Below are 16,904 nucleotides of genomic sequence, written 5' to 3'. Positions count from 1 at the left end.
AAATCTTTACAAGTTACAAATCAAACAGTTTAACAAAGTATTTGATATTCTATACATAAGGAAATAGCATTCAAATATATACATAGTTTATAGAGAATAAATAAATGTGAACCTAGCCATTATCAATATGGATTATTTTAACTTGGTAACCAAATATCTTAACTGTTCATAATTTCTCATACTTTGAATTTTTTTCCATATATTTGATACTGTTTCCCCATATGAAATGGGTAAAAATTTTTAGAAAAATTAAAGTTACACGTAACAGAAAAGAAGATTAATTCAGCATTGTATGTCTGTCATAGATATTTCGGCGCTGTTCTTGCACTTGCCGCTTCCATCTATCTTGCTGCTGGCCGACTCTGTTCAAAACATTTGTACTTGAAGTACGTGGTCGCTGCATAGCTGCTATTGGCTCATCCTATCAAAGAAACAAGTGAAAAAATTTAACAAAACATACAAGTAAATGTACCAAAAATTTATGAAAGTGTTCATAACAAACATTACAAAACACTGAATTCAATATTTAGTTAATCAGATTTTCAAGATAAAAGAAGTTACCAGATTAACTTCTTCATTTGTATGCTCTTCATAAGTGGTACTGCGTTTGTTAAGCAGAGGATCCAAGCACATTAGAAACAGCATATATACAACCAAAAGAGAAATCACCCAAATGATCAAAATAACTACAACCTAAAATAAAATGTTTAAAAATTGTTTTAGTTTTGAAAATTATAACTAAAAAGATTAATGTGTAAAAATATACAAAATTATTTACAAATCAAAATATTTATACATTCCATTCACTTGCATATATCTAACTTTTATAGTAGCTTGATTAATATTAATCTTTTCCTAATAATAATTAATATTTATAAATTTAAAACTAAACTATTATTCATATATTAGTTTGTATTACTTAGTTTTAAAATTTCAAGGTAATTAAAATTGCAAACAAGCTTCAAGTTATCAAATTGTATTTAGTATAAAAATTTTTTAAATTAAAATCAATCAATCTTCATTACATCATATCTCATTTAAAATATACACAGTGATAATTAATTAATGGATGAACAATAGAATAAAATTTTTTCATTATAATTATATTAATAATATCTCAATAATTAAAATATTCATTAATGTGTTTAAAAGTTTTAATATCCAAAGTTTTAATATTAAAGTTTTTAATTCTATTAACATTTTGTTAATAGAATTAAAAACTGCTTAGATATAATATTAATATCTTATATTAATGAATAATTACATCCAATATGATTTATAAATCAAATTCTTTACATTCTTATTGTAGAAAAAAATCATTTATGTCATTCGATAAAATCTTATCAAAAAGTTAAATGTTTTAATAGAGTAATATGGTACAAAGTTTATATGCAAATAGACAATATACTGTATTTGCATTATATTTTTGTCTTTAATATAAAAATCATGTTTTTATATTCAAAATGTAAATTGTTAATTATAATATTAAAAATTTCATTAAATTTTGAAGATGTTTTCATCTTTCATTGAATGCAACAAAAATAAATGCTTAAAAATTCTAAAACATTTGATTTCTGTGTGGATTACAAATCTATGTAAAATAGAAAAATCTTCAACTTCAGCATATAACATTCTACTCAATAAGATTTTTAACAAGATTAAAATAATATATTCATTATTTAAATAAGTTTGTCTAATAAAATTTTATAAAAATAAATTTGGTTAAAAAAATATTTTAAAAATTTGTAGTTTATAGCTTTCACATTATAAATAAATTATTATTATACAGGCAATTTTATTAAAAATATCTTAATTAAATTACATAAAATTTTTTATACGATCACAGTTGTCACTTTTGTTTCCAAAATAATCATTTCTATCTTAAAAATAAAACAAGTAAATCCAATAATATTATTACCTTTATATAAATTATATCTGATACTAAATTACATGAGTATATATTAATGTGCATTTACCATTTATATCTTTTCATTATTAAACAGTTTGCATTGAATGAATTATATGATTAGTAAATATTAATATAAAATGCACTGTTCTAAATGTGAGCTATAAATAATGTTTGTATTTTGATGATTCATTAACTAAAATAATTACATGTTTATATTTAAACATATTTTTATGTTATTCATTAGCTAAATTATATGATCTGATTTTATTAAAATTACCATTAGTTGTTTTTATATGATAAACTTTCCATGTACCATTTTCCTGTCTCAAAATACTATTCTTCATAATCTACACCAGTAGTTCTCAACCTTATCTTACCCATGAACCCCTTTTCCCCTTAATTTTTTTTTTGTGGACCCCAATAGACATTGCACAGAAAAAAATAACCTTTCATTAATACAAAACAAAAAAAAAAACAAGGAATTGTATCAAAACAAAAGAAATAGTAAATATATATCTCTTTGACCTTTGTCAATGAGATATTAATTTATATGTCGTATATGTATTCAATATTTTGAATAATTTATATTTTGACTTTTATGCAAGAAATGAGTAATAAACAAATTGACAATATACATACTGTAGAAATTTAATTCTCAATAAAACAATTGTTCTGAAGTAGAATTACCCTATAGACCACTAAATATCACCATGAACCCCAATTTGGTATTTTTTTTCTGTGGACCCCCAGTAATGTTACATGGACCCCAGTTGAGAACCACCAATCTAGACTAAAACAATAATGAAAGAATAATAAATTATTCAATGTGTATTTTGAATTTGTATCTATTTTCTATTATAAATAATAAAAAATGTTAAAAAGAAAAATGCACACATTTCAAAAACAAAACTAATTAAATTCTATGAATATGTTCATGAAATAACTGCTTGATATTTAGATATATAGTTCAAAATTAAAATTAGGTAGTTGTGTGCAAGATATTTATAAACATATTATAAAACTATTTTGAATGAAGTGACTTCATATAGTTAAACATATTTTGTTGTGGCTATTCTAATTAGCTAAGTTTTCAATCAAAATAATATAAAAATTGCCTTAAGTGAATAATGAATCTTTATAGGAGGTTTTCATTTACTGAAAGTATAAATCATATTTTCCTTCAATATCTAAATTTATAACCACTACTAAAATATTTAAAAAGCAGTGTATAAATTAAATTGCATAAATAAATTTATAATTATTATTAGTTTTAAATTTAATTATAATTAAATTTAAAACTATTTTATCTTCTTCATTATAGAACCTATAAGAGATTTAATATTGAAATAATAATGAGCCATAATGTTGGAAAAATTACTATTAAAAACTGATCTGAAATATCACAGAATAAAGTAGGCACTTATTCAGCCTGAAATAACTTCAGATTATTTATGATAGAGTTAACATCATTACAAATCAGGATGAAATTTATATATTTCGTTATAAAGCTTTCTAATCAGAAAATATTTAGGATTTTATAATATAAAAAGCTATTAATATTTTTAATAAAATTTCATGCAATATGGCAGTTTTTCCTAATATAATTCTAGATGATTAAATAAAAATGTTTGATTTTACACAATTTTTCATGAATTTTTAAAGATTACTATAAATTTCGAGACTTCAAAAAGTCTCATTGAAGAATTTTGTTTCTGTTGTTCTTTATCATTTTGCATATTTCCTTGAGAAAAGCTATTGTGAAAAGCAACAATAGCATTTATACATCATCTCTCTCTTAATTTTAAAGTATTGTCAAAGAACAGTGTTTCCACACTTTTCTAGCTGGTTTACAATAAATTTTTCTTCAAGCCCGTTTTCAATGTCTAAATACATCATGCATATATATGAGTTTCCATCATAACTAATTCTTGTTGTATTATAACTAATCTTGTTCCATCATAACTAATTTGTTGTACATATTACAAGGCCTGCACTGAAAGTTTTGGCTATGTTAATTTTATTTCTAAATAATAACACTGAAAAGAAAATATCATAAATCATTATAATCTATGTACCTTTATACATTACAGCCACATTCTTATTAGGGTACTATAAGGATATTAAGCAGGTGAAAATAAAAATATTTTGTTTTGATTTTTGACTAAGAGTTCCTCTCTTTGCTAATCAGAAACTACACTAGTATAATAAGTTCTATTAATAAGGTCCAAATAGACAAAATAGAAATAAAGTAAAACAGTACAGACACAGAGGTAAAAAGAATTAACAGATATTAAGCAATTTGGACTACAGATAAGCAATTAAGCTGCAATCTCAGGTTAAATTTAATACTTAGAAATAATTTAAATTTAACTTAGAATATTCTAATTTATATATATATATATATATACACACACACACATATACAGACACACCATGCTGCACTTCATGCTGGGGTAAAAGCTTAAGTCAAACTGAGAGACATAAAAGAGCCATAGGCTCAGAGTTGTCTCCCAGTCAGCAAGGTGAGTGACCAGTATAGTTATATCCAAATCATTTAACTAGTCTGAAAGCAAAGATTGGATGGGATCTGGATAGCATAACTGGAAATGCATCTGCACAGTAACAGGAGTTGAGGGTTCAAGTTTCAGGTCAAGTCAATCTCTTCTTCCAGAATATTCTAAAATAAACAGTGGCTTAACCACTGTCTATTTTAGAATATTGCTAATCCAAAGTGCTTAATATCTAGTTAAGTAATTAACTAGATATTAAGTAATTAATAATATTAATTAGTCTCATAATAGTCCAACAAGAACCCAGCTGTAATGTTTGATTAGTAATTATATAAAGAACCTTTATTTAGTTTCTGCATTTTGGTCAATGCACATTTGCCATCATTACAGGGATTTGAATATTCTCTTGAATTAAAAATCCATTCAGCCTGTTTACATACCAACAAAGAACAATTTTAATAAATGATTCATAGTTTACTTAATGTTGGCTTCATAGTTTACTTAATGTTGGTCACTCAAGAGTTTCCAGATGTGGAAAATGTATTAAGTATACATTGACATCTGTTGCATATATAATAAAGCAATTCTTATTAAGCATTTTCATCAAGAGATGCCAATAGTCATCTATTCTACTGCCACCTGCAAGTGCACAAAATGAAATGGTGCCATTTTGACTTGACAAATCAATGGATGTAACTTGAACATTTTTGGGCAATAAAGTTTCACAATTTTAAATCTAGTTTGTCCATGTCAGAGTGTTTTATGTTTGCAGGAAGTCTTTCCAGACACTTGTCCATCATGAACACAGGTTTTCGTTTAGTAGTTAGGTTAATTTCAACATGGCAGAATGACTATCTCTTCAGTCCCACAAAACTGCCTCTATAATTGAAATGACATTTTGGGTATATGTAATGTTCTTGAGAACTCCGACTGAAATTGATCAGCCACCAGTCTGCCAAATTACTTGTCCTTTTGAAAAACATCAATTTTAGATGAGTCACAATCTTTTTCTTCAAAAGAACAAAAAAGTCGCAGCCATTTTGATTCTTTTAAAATTTAAAAGGCAGCTACATTCTATTTATAGAACTGTTTTTCCAATTTGTATTTCCTGAGGAAGGCTGATAAATTTAGTGACTGAAAACGTTGGAGGTGTATTTTTGACTTTTATTTGCTAGAAATTTTGGATTTAGGTGTGATTTGCAAATCTTTTTCTCATTGTGGACTGGTAAAATTATGGATAATTTCACATGGACCAAGTAATTATATGCAACTATAAATTATGCTTATTTATTAAGCTTATATATGCTTATTTAGAGTTACCATATGTAATAAAGTATGTACAGTAACTCTATATTACTATTTAAAATGTCACCTGTAAGCAACTGTTCCAGCTTCAGTATAGTCAAATTTTTTTCTGTGGATCAGTGAAATTTTTTCAGTAGTTGAAAAACAATGATCTAAATACTATCTTTGAGATATTTTCAACAATTTCTGTACAGCACAGCCAACTTATAGCAGGAATGAGGCAAGATACAAGACAATTTGCATTACTTCTTTTATAATACTCATCCTTATTTGCATATTCTCTGCTATAAATGATTTTTATGCACATTTTCTTTTACAATATCATCAAAATGTCATATATCTAGTTTCATTGCATTTCCATTAATGCACTACTTATTTAGTTCTCCATGTTATCCTTTAATTTTGCACACCAGTGTACTTGTAAATTAACTTTAATAATGGTTATTTGAAATTTACAGAAAGATTTTTAAACTAATTGAAAAAGTTAGTTAAAATTTTAAAAAATAAAATAATTTATAAAATAATACTTTAAATATATACTTGTTATAGGAAATATATTTTGTGAAATATTTCATAGAAGTATTTTTATAATTTGTAAACACAAAATTCAATTACTGAATATTGTTAACAAGAAGAAAAAATAAATAAATAAATAAATAATACACTTACTTTAATGGTTGTTGTATTTCTACTCTCATATTTACATTCACAGCGTGGACAAAATTCTTTTTCTTTCCCTCTCACATCAATACCAACTTGAGGCAAGATCACTTCATCACAATTACTAAAAATTTATTTAAAATAATAATATAAATAAAAAGTTTTAATATATTAATAATAAAGATTGTATTCCTGTAATACACTTTGTATGTTAGGTTTAGATCTCGATATGATTATATGGTATGATTAAAGATGTCATTAACATAGCATATGTATAATAAATATTTGACTTAATTTTATTTAAAAGTTTGCTTTCTAATGCCCTCACTATTATTTCACATAAGTTGTCTGAAAGGGGGCTATCCATTGAAACACCTCTGTTTTGTAGATAAGTATTTTTTTTTTTTTTTTTTAAACTCTTTCTGCCCTGTGGGCACTAACAGGGCCTCTTTTAGCAAGCCTATTATGGGTTTGGCCAGGCCCATAATGGGGATACTGGGTGGCAAGGGATAAGACCCGATATATCCAAACAGACCACCTCCCAAAAAATTCCTGGGGACTTTTCGACCTGTTCAAATTTGATCCCAGGTCCCCCAGAGCGGGAGGCTGCCACCTTGACTACTCGGCCATCCAGCCACACAAGTTTGGTTGTTAAAGGTGAAGAATTGTATGTAACACATTAGGTGTGCTAATTCTACAAGCTGTCAGTGGTAAGCAAGTGAGGGCAGTACTTTCTGAAAGAGGAAGTCTCAGAGAGCACAGAAGCTTTGACAACTATATCTAAGGCAATCTATATTAGATAACCCCTAAAAAACATAGTACCAACCAATAATACATGCAATAATAGCAATTTGCATCTCGCCAAATAAATTAATTTTTCAGTTTTCAGTTTTTCAATCATATTATTTATTAGAGTCTTTTTAATATTTTTATTTGTAATTATTCATTTAATTTGTTAAACTATGTTAATCTTTGAATTGATATATATTATATTTACATAAAGATAATTACATCAAAGAAAAATGGCATTATTCCAAACTTTGAACCTGCTATAGACATTTGATATAGAATCCACTTAACCTGATGCAAGCCACTAAATGTAGCTGAAAATGTTTTTTTAATCTGTGAATGCTGGAAAGTAGAAGGTGTGAATTTTAGTATTTAGAAGATAGTTCCAGCTTTAGAATTAACAAGTTAAAACATTAAAAATTTATGAATTGTTTTTTATATATCACGATCTATAAAATATGTGTCATATCTATAAAAATTTATTAAAAAATAATTTATTGTATATATGAACAATTAATACAAAAATATAAAAACTCACTACTTCAATGGAGGTACATTTCCAATGTAAAATTTGCGATCAGATTTTGAACCATTAATCACTTCAGGAGTTATACAGACACATTTACAACGAACATCTTCATACTGACACTAAAAATATTATTGACAATAGTTAGTTTATAATTCAAATAAAGTTTAATTTTTTTTATGTCAAAAATACAATTTTTCAAAATATAAATAGCACTATCAACATGTAAAATTTAAAACTTTTAAATTCCATTAAATACAGGGTAATTCAAAAGTCACAGAAATTTTAAAAATTAATAACTCACAAACTATTTACAGTAAGATGGTGCAGTTTTCACAGAAATGCTTAGAAAGAAGCGAGATTTTTTTGTGTAATAAAAATTTTAGTACCAAAATAGTTACATTTTTTCCTATAGATGGTGCTTGATAAGATTACATAATTTGTGTAGTTGTTACTAGAGCTTACACTAAGAACATTTTTATTTTTTTATTCTCATTTTAACAAATTTACAAATGCTACAGCAACATCTATGGCAAGAAATGTAACTATTTTGGTACTAAAATTTTTATTACACCTAAAAAATCTCACTTCTTTCTAAGCATTTCTGTGAAAATCGCATCATCTTACTGTAAATAGTTTGAGAGTTATTAATTTTTTAAAATTTCTCAGACTTTTGAATCACCCTGTATTTTAAATTATTTAAAAAAATTTCTATTATGTAAAATAACATTAAGAAAAACTTGTAAAAATGAATAAACTTCAACTATTTACAAATAATTATATTTAAAATACTATATTATATACTTGCAATTAAAAACACATGGAAAGCTAACTTTCTGAATTTCTTTATATAAACAGATTATCTGTTTGTCAACTTTTAATTTTCACTTGAAAATAATTATTACTAGAAAAAGAATATAAACTATTTCTAAGATCAAACTACAATAAGATAATAAACAAATATTTACTGTGACATCATCATAATGCTGAGCTGCAATTTCTAATCATATTTTTACTTAATTTAAAATATATGTTCTCCACCTCAAATTAATAATGGTTTGTTCCTGTATATCATACTTTTCTTTTAACAATAGATCCATTCAATCATCTATTAACTGTTTTCAGCAGAAAATTTTTGAAATGAAATAATGAGTCTTCCAATTGGCTTCCAATATATAATTAATCGGGGTTTCCTGCCCCTAATCTTTCCCTAATCTAATATCAACAGCTAGATAGATGAAATCTGATCTATCAGATTTCATCTATCTAGCTGTTCTTGAGATTAAGGAAAGACAGACAGATGACTGTGAGAATTTATAGGTCTACAATTTTTTCAAATTGCAGCTGAATAATAAGATAAGTTATAATACAATGCTGTAAAATAAAATATTGTTTACAAAAAGGTAGAAATATTGACAGATGCTGAAAATAATAAGGAAACAAAATTTAATAAATCATGAGTCAATTCTTTTGAAAGTTAATTTCAGAAGGATTGTCTTCCTTCTGTTTTCCTACATACATACATGAAAGACATTGGCCATACACAAGGTGTTTAGCCGGTGGAAAAGAGGGTAAGGGAAAGAAGGAGGGAGAGGAGATATACAGTAGAAAAAAGTAGAATTCCTCTGAACGTATATTAATAATAAAGATTGTATTCCTGTAATACACTTTGTATGTTAGGTTTAGATCTCGATATGATTATATGGTATGATTAAAGATGTCATTAACATAGCATATGTATAATAAATATTTGACTTAATTTTATTTAAAAGTTTGCTTTCTAATGCCCTCACTATTATTTCACATAAGTTGTCTGAAAGGGGGCTATCCATTGAAACACCTCTGTTTTGTAGATAAGTATTTTTTTTTTTTTTTTTTAAACTCTTTCTGCCCTGTGGGCACTAACACGGCCTCTTTTAGCAAGCCTATTATGGGTTTGGCCAGGCCCATAATGGGGATACTGGGTGGCAAGGGATAAGACCCGATATATCCAAACAGACCACCTCCCAAAAAATTCCTGGGGACTTTTCGACCTGTTCAAATTTGATCCCAGGNCAATAAATTACTAGATTATTGAGAAGACAGGAAAATTAGCCATAGATTAACTCATAACAGAGGCATAGTTGAATTATGTGCAAAAATAAGTGATGACTTTCTATAAACAGGTAAGTGATTTCAAATTGCACTTTACAAAAGAAACAAGACTGACGTTTTTCAAAGTGAAGAGATTTGACAGACACATAATAAATACAAATTATACCAGAAAAGCAAACAAAAAGTTTCTCATGAGAGTGAGGCGTTTAGTAACACTGATCAAATGTTACCAATCAATTCATCATGTACTTCACTAACTCTCAAAAATAGTGTCTGTTAAACTGCTTAAGTGTTGTGATACCTGAAAATGTCTCACACCACAGAACATAATTTTATCTGTACCTAACTCCATTTTGTAAAGGTTACTAAAAATTATGATTACATAAAAATATCCAAACCATCCATACCTACAAAAGTTGTGTACATGTACAAACTTTATAATAAATGACAGTCTATCATAAAAAGAGAGTTGTTGTAACAAAATATCTGAGAAAAGATTTCAAGACATTCAATGAAACTCATGAAATTTTTAAAATCATTTAACTCAAGAGACTAGATTTTGTTCCAGTTATATTTATAGAGCTACAAAAATAAATTTCAATTACCGGTATTTGAACACTTTTATTTTTTGTATTTAGGTTTTAAATGTTATCCCTAGAATCTGTAATAGTGGCAACTCATGGCTATCTAATATGGGAATTCTGAGTAACACTAGTGACTAGAATTGATATTGGGGACCCAAGTTAGAATGTGCAAACTTGCATTCACTCCTGTACTGTACTACTATGGATGTAACCACTAGTGCTGTGAATGGAGAGTAAACTTTTGGATACTGCATACATTCATAAGTGTGTTTAACATAATCAAGTATTTTTTCTATACTTAAATAAATAAGAAAAATCAAATATTTACAAAGAGAAGAGGCTCCTCTCTGGTTACACTACTGCTGAGTAACAGCTTTTGTTTTACATAAACAACATACAGTTGAACCTATCTCAAAATTTATTTTTCCCCAGCATTTTCAGCCTAAATTCAATATATTTTACATGTTTATCTCAAATAATTTTCTCCCAAAACCTCTCTAGCTCAAATTATGAAGTAAAGTGTCAATTGCAAATTCAAAGCTCATTTTGATAGCATAAACTGTAGTTGATATCTCTTACAATATAATAAATAGTTGCAATTAATGCTGCTTTTATCCAATTGGCTATGAGTTTGGCTTGCATCTTATTAATTGAAGAAAGTCAGGCATCAGCTACTGACAAACTATTTCTGTTAAAGTATGTCAAAATGTTTTATTTATACCTAATACAGGTATGCACTGTATTTGCTATTATATTAAATTAATAAAATACCGTATCTCAAATCAAACTTATTACTGTTTATTGCATAACAACATCTGCATCTTGAAATCTGTTTATCTGAAATTGTTTTTCTTGTTCCTGTGAGATTTGAAATACAGGTTCAACTGTATGTATGTATGTATGTATGTATGTATGTATATATACAGTATACAATATTTCCTAGAATAAAAACCCAATTCAAATAAACCCCAAGGAATAAAGGTTCTGTTAAAAATAAACCCCAGGTTGAAAAGCATGGAAAACATATTGAAGCACTTCATTATAGTTTGGAATGAAAAAATAAGGAATTTAACTAAATTTCTACTACAGTTGATTCTGTTTAATTGGGCCACCAGTTAATTGGGTCTGCCACTTTATTGGGCCAAATCTCAAAGAATGGAAACCAAACTAATAAATTAATAAATAATTTAAACACTTAATTGGGACAGTAACAAAAAAGGAATTTAGCAATTTTTGATATAATTTAGGAATCTTCCAAAAATATGTCAACACTATGTACTGTACACTAGCATCTGTAGGCCTAACAGTTAGAGGAGACAAAGCAATTTTGTCTTTTGCTGGGGCAGTTTGGTTTTTCCAGAGGGGTCAGCATAGTGAAACCTATCACACTGGGATACCGTCTGAGGCAGACCTAAATGCAAACTACTAATCCTGCTCCAGATTGGACCAGACAATCCCCTTAAAAGCAAAGAGACAAAGACCTCCAACAATTTTTTGAGGCCTCTTGACCAAGTTGGAAGATAGCTAGAGTTCCCTTGGAAGGTGTTGTGTGGATGATTATGTCTAGACTCGATTGTTAGGACCAGCAACCGGACTGGCAGATTCTAAGGACACTTTCACCGAAACAGCTAATCGCCAAGTAAAGGTAACTGTTCAAAAAAAGGCTGTAAGGTGACTTTTGGATAAACCTGGACATGTTCTAACTAAAAAGGGAGAAAGGAAATATCGTTCAATCAGGAACAGATCAAATGATCGACCCTTGTATGTCACTATTAATATTTGGTAACACTAGCATGATGCAAATCAGTTATCTATTGTCATGAGTCAGGCAAATTTATAGTTTTTGTATTACCTATGTATTACATATTTTATTTCAGAATTTATTATTAGTTTGTTTAATTGGGATAGTCACTTAATTGGGCCAAATGGATTAGTCCCAACAAGTCCCAATTAAGCAGAATTGACTGTATTTTAAACTCTCCACTGTTTGACAGAACTTTCTATTTCAAGGTTCACAGGAATATTTTTGGAAATAAAATTATAAATGTTGTTAAATATTGAGCATGAGAAACTCACAATCAAATTCATAAGTTGAGAGCTTACCAACCAAACAGTAATTAAGAAAAATTGGAAAGAGATAGTAGCGAGGTTGCAGCAGAAGTTCTCAATGTGAAAATGTAAGCGTCGGATGTTCAGTGCCACCTTCCTGTAAGCCTAGAAGTTTGACAATGGCATTTGGAACATCAATGGAATTGTGCTCAACATTCCAAATGCCACTGTCAAACTTCTAGTCTTATAGGAAGGTGGCACTGAATGTCCACCGTTCACATTTTAGAGATGAAAACTTTGGCTGCAACCTTGCTAGTGAGTTTGAACTGAAGATGGTAGTCAAGATCTTGATTTCAACAATGACATTAAAACAGACAAATTACAACCAATTTGGAAGATGCTGAACTATGAAAACTATATGTAATAATTTACATAATAAAAATCAAGACATTATTTTTCTTTCTGAATGCTCCTGTTCTGAAGTGCTTATCACAAGCTGTCACCAGTCTGCAGTAAATAAATATTCAAGAACTTAAGTATTTCTCATGTGGTTTAGCATAACAACTTAGCTTTTAGCATTGCAAAATCTGACTCATGATGTCACCAAACTCTAGAGCAGGGATGGACAACCTTTTTCTATGTAAGGGCTGCATTTTGAAACTTTTGAAATGACGTGGGCCACGTAACAGAAAAAAGAGAAGAAAAATACTGGCAAATCACAATTATTTATTCATATATAATTATAAATTATCATAAGTACACTTAATTTAGCTTCTGGAACTGATGTAAATGTAATATATCTAAAATTATTTAGTTAAATATTAGTCACCGCTAGATTTAAATTAGTTTTGATGTGTCTGTTAGCTGGTTTCTTGTTTTAATTTTTACTAAATTCATTGCAGGAAAAACTATTCACATACATAAGTTGTAGAAAATAACATTTGAATTTTGCTGCATACTTCCTTAAGCTGGGAAATCGATATATTTATTCATATTTTATGTGACGAGGGCCGTAAAAAATATTAATGCACGCCGCAGATTGCCCATCTCTACTCTAGAGTAAGCTTTTCACTTGTTCTTCCAATATGTGTATATGCACATGTAGCTGTATAATAAAGTTAAATTGGTCTCAATAACTGACTAATTTGTCCACCTATTCATATCACAAGTTTCAGTACAAACAGACTACTTACAAAAATATAAATAGTGCATTCAAAAATGGTACAAGCATCAAGACCAAAGCAAAATCTGAAATCAAATATTTTAGATCATTTTAGATGTGTGTACATTATTTGACATATGATATTTTTCAGAAATTAAAAGGTTTCAGAAAAATATATTACTTGTAAAATTACTGTTTTATAGCAATTATTGATAATATAACCAAACAGCCAAATTGGAAGGCACTTGTCATCCAATTTAGTTTCTCTACATTTGCTAAAATTTTTGGCTTACAAAATTAAAGTCTTGCATATAAAAGAAAATTTATTATTTAACTCTGTTTTAAAAAAAATTATTTTATATTTATTATTTCAAGTCACTCCAAGTTCAAATCATTTACACTAGAAAAATATTCTAGAATTAGATTTAATAAATTTCAGAAACAATTTGCAACTATTTATAAAAACCTTTCTTTTATTCACTTGCTTCTTGTAGAAAATTGTTTGTTGCTATCCAACATCTGCAAATTACACATTATCTGAATAATTGGGAAAAAAAATTCATTTTAAAAAATGCTGTAGTTTTTCAGTTACTTTTACTTCAGTTCCTCTCTGAAACATTTGTTTCTAGCTCAATTTTTTCTGGCAACTATAACCTCAGATATGTTTGATATTTTTATATAGAAACACAAAAGAAAATATGCATGATCATAATTCAGTTAACTTAACGTGAACATTCTTTTAAAAAAGTACTATAATAAAAGACAGTGAAAGCAAAATCAAAATGGGAAAAAGCTAACAAATTTTAGTAATGCAATAACAAGCAGATAGGACCACCAAGAAGCTGACAACTGCCAGCTCTGCTATATACATGTAACACTGCATGTTAATCAAGGGATATAAAATATACAAAAAAAACTGAGAAAATAAAAAAGTGAATTCCTGATGATAATATTGACTCATATACAAAATTAAAAAGTTATTTTTAAGTAAAGTTATAAACGCTCTGCTCAAAGATATTGGAATTATATGAAAAATTAGTCCAATGAATAGTGGAGCATTCAGGATTTAATCTTGGGGATTTAATTACAAATCATAATTCATAAGTAGTATGAAAATAGAAGACACAAAACAATATAAATAAAAACAAAAACAAATTCTAATCAGAAAAAGATTTTTGAAAATTTTTCTTGTTTTTTCTTTTGAGGGTGCCAGGACTCCTTGGCCCCCCTCTGGGTGCTCCACTGCCAATGCATGTCCTGTTTTGACATTTTCCCCAATACTCTCTCTTGCAATAAGGTTTCTATTGTTATATTTTCTACTTAACCACAAGTAGTAATCCAAAAGTTGCAATTTGTAATCTTTTGCTCAATCTAGCTACTCCGCTCGTGTCTATCCAATAGCGGAACACAGTAACTACAGAATTCTGGACACGAATGATCCGGACGTAACACAAGCCTATCTATGGACAACACCACATATCAACCGTCATCACCTACCCAAATGTAAAAACATTAATGAAGATTTTTCAAAAACTAAATTTAATTTTAAAAGTTAAAATGATAAAAAAGCTTAAATTACATAAAAATGCAATATTTATAATATGAATAGCTTTCTGATTACTACCGAAAAAGAAAATTGATAATTAATATTAGACAATGATCTAAATTAAATACTAATAATGTCAGTAGCTTAATGCAGATCTATTATACAGCTTAATGCTTCTTTCTGCAGACATCTAGACCGATGGTTCCCAAAGTGGATAGCAAATAAATCTAGGGAAGCAAAAAGAAGCAAGCGAGCATCAGGGAGTGTCAGAGGCAGGGACCAAACTGTGACAATAGGCCAAGGTCAGAGTCGTTGGCCACGTTTGGCAGACTCGACAGTTTTGGAGCCGCCAAGTATTTTTCTGCCAAACGCCCTCTATGGGGGCACCATTTCAGAACACATTTGATATTTTGACGTTGCATTTAGTAGCGTCTTTCATTTATGCTACCGACTGACGATGTCTACTTTTTGTTTTGACACAAACACCTCACTGTTTGGCAGACATAACCGCGTAACGGCCATCGACAGAAACACCTTTACTGGATACAGCCATCAATAACCTTTTCCTTTCCTCCATTAAAACGCGTACAAGAAACATTGCATTTAACAGTTTTCAGATGTGGAGAACAATATAGGGTAAGGATACAAAGAGGAGATCGACAGAAAAGTTTTTCTAACATTACTTCCAGGCCTTTCTCCCACCAGGGAAAATGGCTTAGGGGGCGTTGGGTGAACTTTATGGACTTTATGGAACGAAGGATATCACCGATCTAGACGAAAAACCATTTCATCGAAGTTTATAACGTCAAAAACCTTAGATACGTCGACACTTCAATTAACGGGTTTTAATATTTATAAATTGTATTTTAACGTTACGAATAATAATAAGCGAGAAATGCCTAACTTACCAATACGCAAGAGAAGAAAGTAAAGAGAAAACAGACGATAACAAAACCAGTGCCAGACGACATCTTCGATCAGGCTTAGTGGGATTTCCCGATAACGAAATAAACCGAAATTTATTTCTCTAATAACTCGACATTTATTGTAAATTTGGAAGCGTTTAAAAGTCCAAATTGTTAATTATTTAAATTTGAAAACCTAAATATATTCAGGAATTTTATATATGCAAACGTTCACAAAATTTTACTATGGTAACGTAAAATGCGATACGGATTATAATTCCGTTATATATATATATATTTTAAATTAATGTAAATAGAAATATTAACGTGATAAAATATTAAATTATATTAGATTAATGTAATATAATTTTATTATATTAGATTAATTTAAAAATAATATTTTATAATTGCGTATCACATTTTATTAGATTTCTATGGCGGCTTCCACAAATCGTCTGGCGTTAGCACGATTTTGAATTATTCATTTTACTCAGTATTTATTATCTTTTTAAAAGACGAGTTTGAACTTATCGAATATTTTTTTAGAATTATAAGATGACGGCTACGATTCCGGCAGTTGTCGATAATCACTTGGATGTCGTTCAACATTTTCCTGGTGAGAAATTTTGTATTGTCGCAGCATGTGCATGCTATTTTGTCGTAGATTTATTCGATTTATTTAAATAGTCACCGTAAATTGAAACGGATAAATTAATGCTTTAACGGATTTTGGTGTGTTAGAAATTATAAAAATTAATAATGTTTTTTTTTAAGTTTAGGTAATATTTTCTAATGGAAAAAAACAAAGCTAATTGTATTACTCTACAGTACCTTTCCAGTGTAGTTTTTCTTGATATAAAGGAAA

At 28.5% G+C, this 16,904-nt stretch overlaps 1 protein-coding gene across 1 annotated transcript; it reads right to left on the bottom strand.

Moving 5' to 3' along the window:
* Positions 1-10: 10 nt before the first annotated feature.
* LOC111636977 (uncharacterized protein CG1161-like) lies at positions 11-16,297 on the bottom strand. The gene is made up of 5 exons (XM_023382365.1): positions 16,043-16,297; positions 7,712-7,821; positions 6,394-6,508; positions 562-693; positions 11-421 (listed from the first exon to the last, which is right to left on the bottom strand). Exons 1-5 carry the CDS (start codon positions 16,103-16,105, stop codon positions 278-280), a joined length of 564 nt encoding a protein of 187 aa, XP_023238133.1. The 5' UTR covers positions 16,106-16,297; the 3' UTR covers positions 11-277.
* Between the last annotated feature and the right edge of the window lie 607 nt (positions 16,298-16,904).

The sequence above is a fragment of the Centruroides sculpturatus genome, unplaced genomic scaffold (assembly GCF_000671375.1).
Source record: "Centruroides sculpturatus isolate CEXI.00-Female unplaced genomic scaffold, Cexi_2.0 scaffold610, whole genome shotgun sequence".
Lineage (NCBI taxonomy): Eukaryota > Metazoa > Arthropoda > Arachnida > Scorpiones > Buthidae > Centruroides > Centruroides sculpturatus.
This window is presented reverse-complemented; position numbering and strand designations above follow the sequence as displayed.

Bases quoted from the DNA above. Each gene is read 5' to 3' on its own strand.
- LOC111636977 (XM_023382365.1), bottom strand. From the start codon at position 16,105: ATGTCGTCTGGCACTGGTTTTGTTATCGTCTGTTTTCTCTTTACTTTC. The intron at 6,509-7,711 runs GTGAGTTTTTAT...ATAAATTTTTAG, and splicing joins AATGTACCTCCATTGAAGTA to TAATTGTGATGAAGTGATCT. The intron at 422-561 runs GTAACTTCTTTT...TTTCTTTGATAG, and splicing joins CAAATGAAGAAGTTAATCTG to GATGAGCCAATAGCAGCTAT.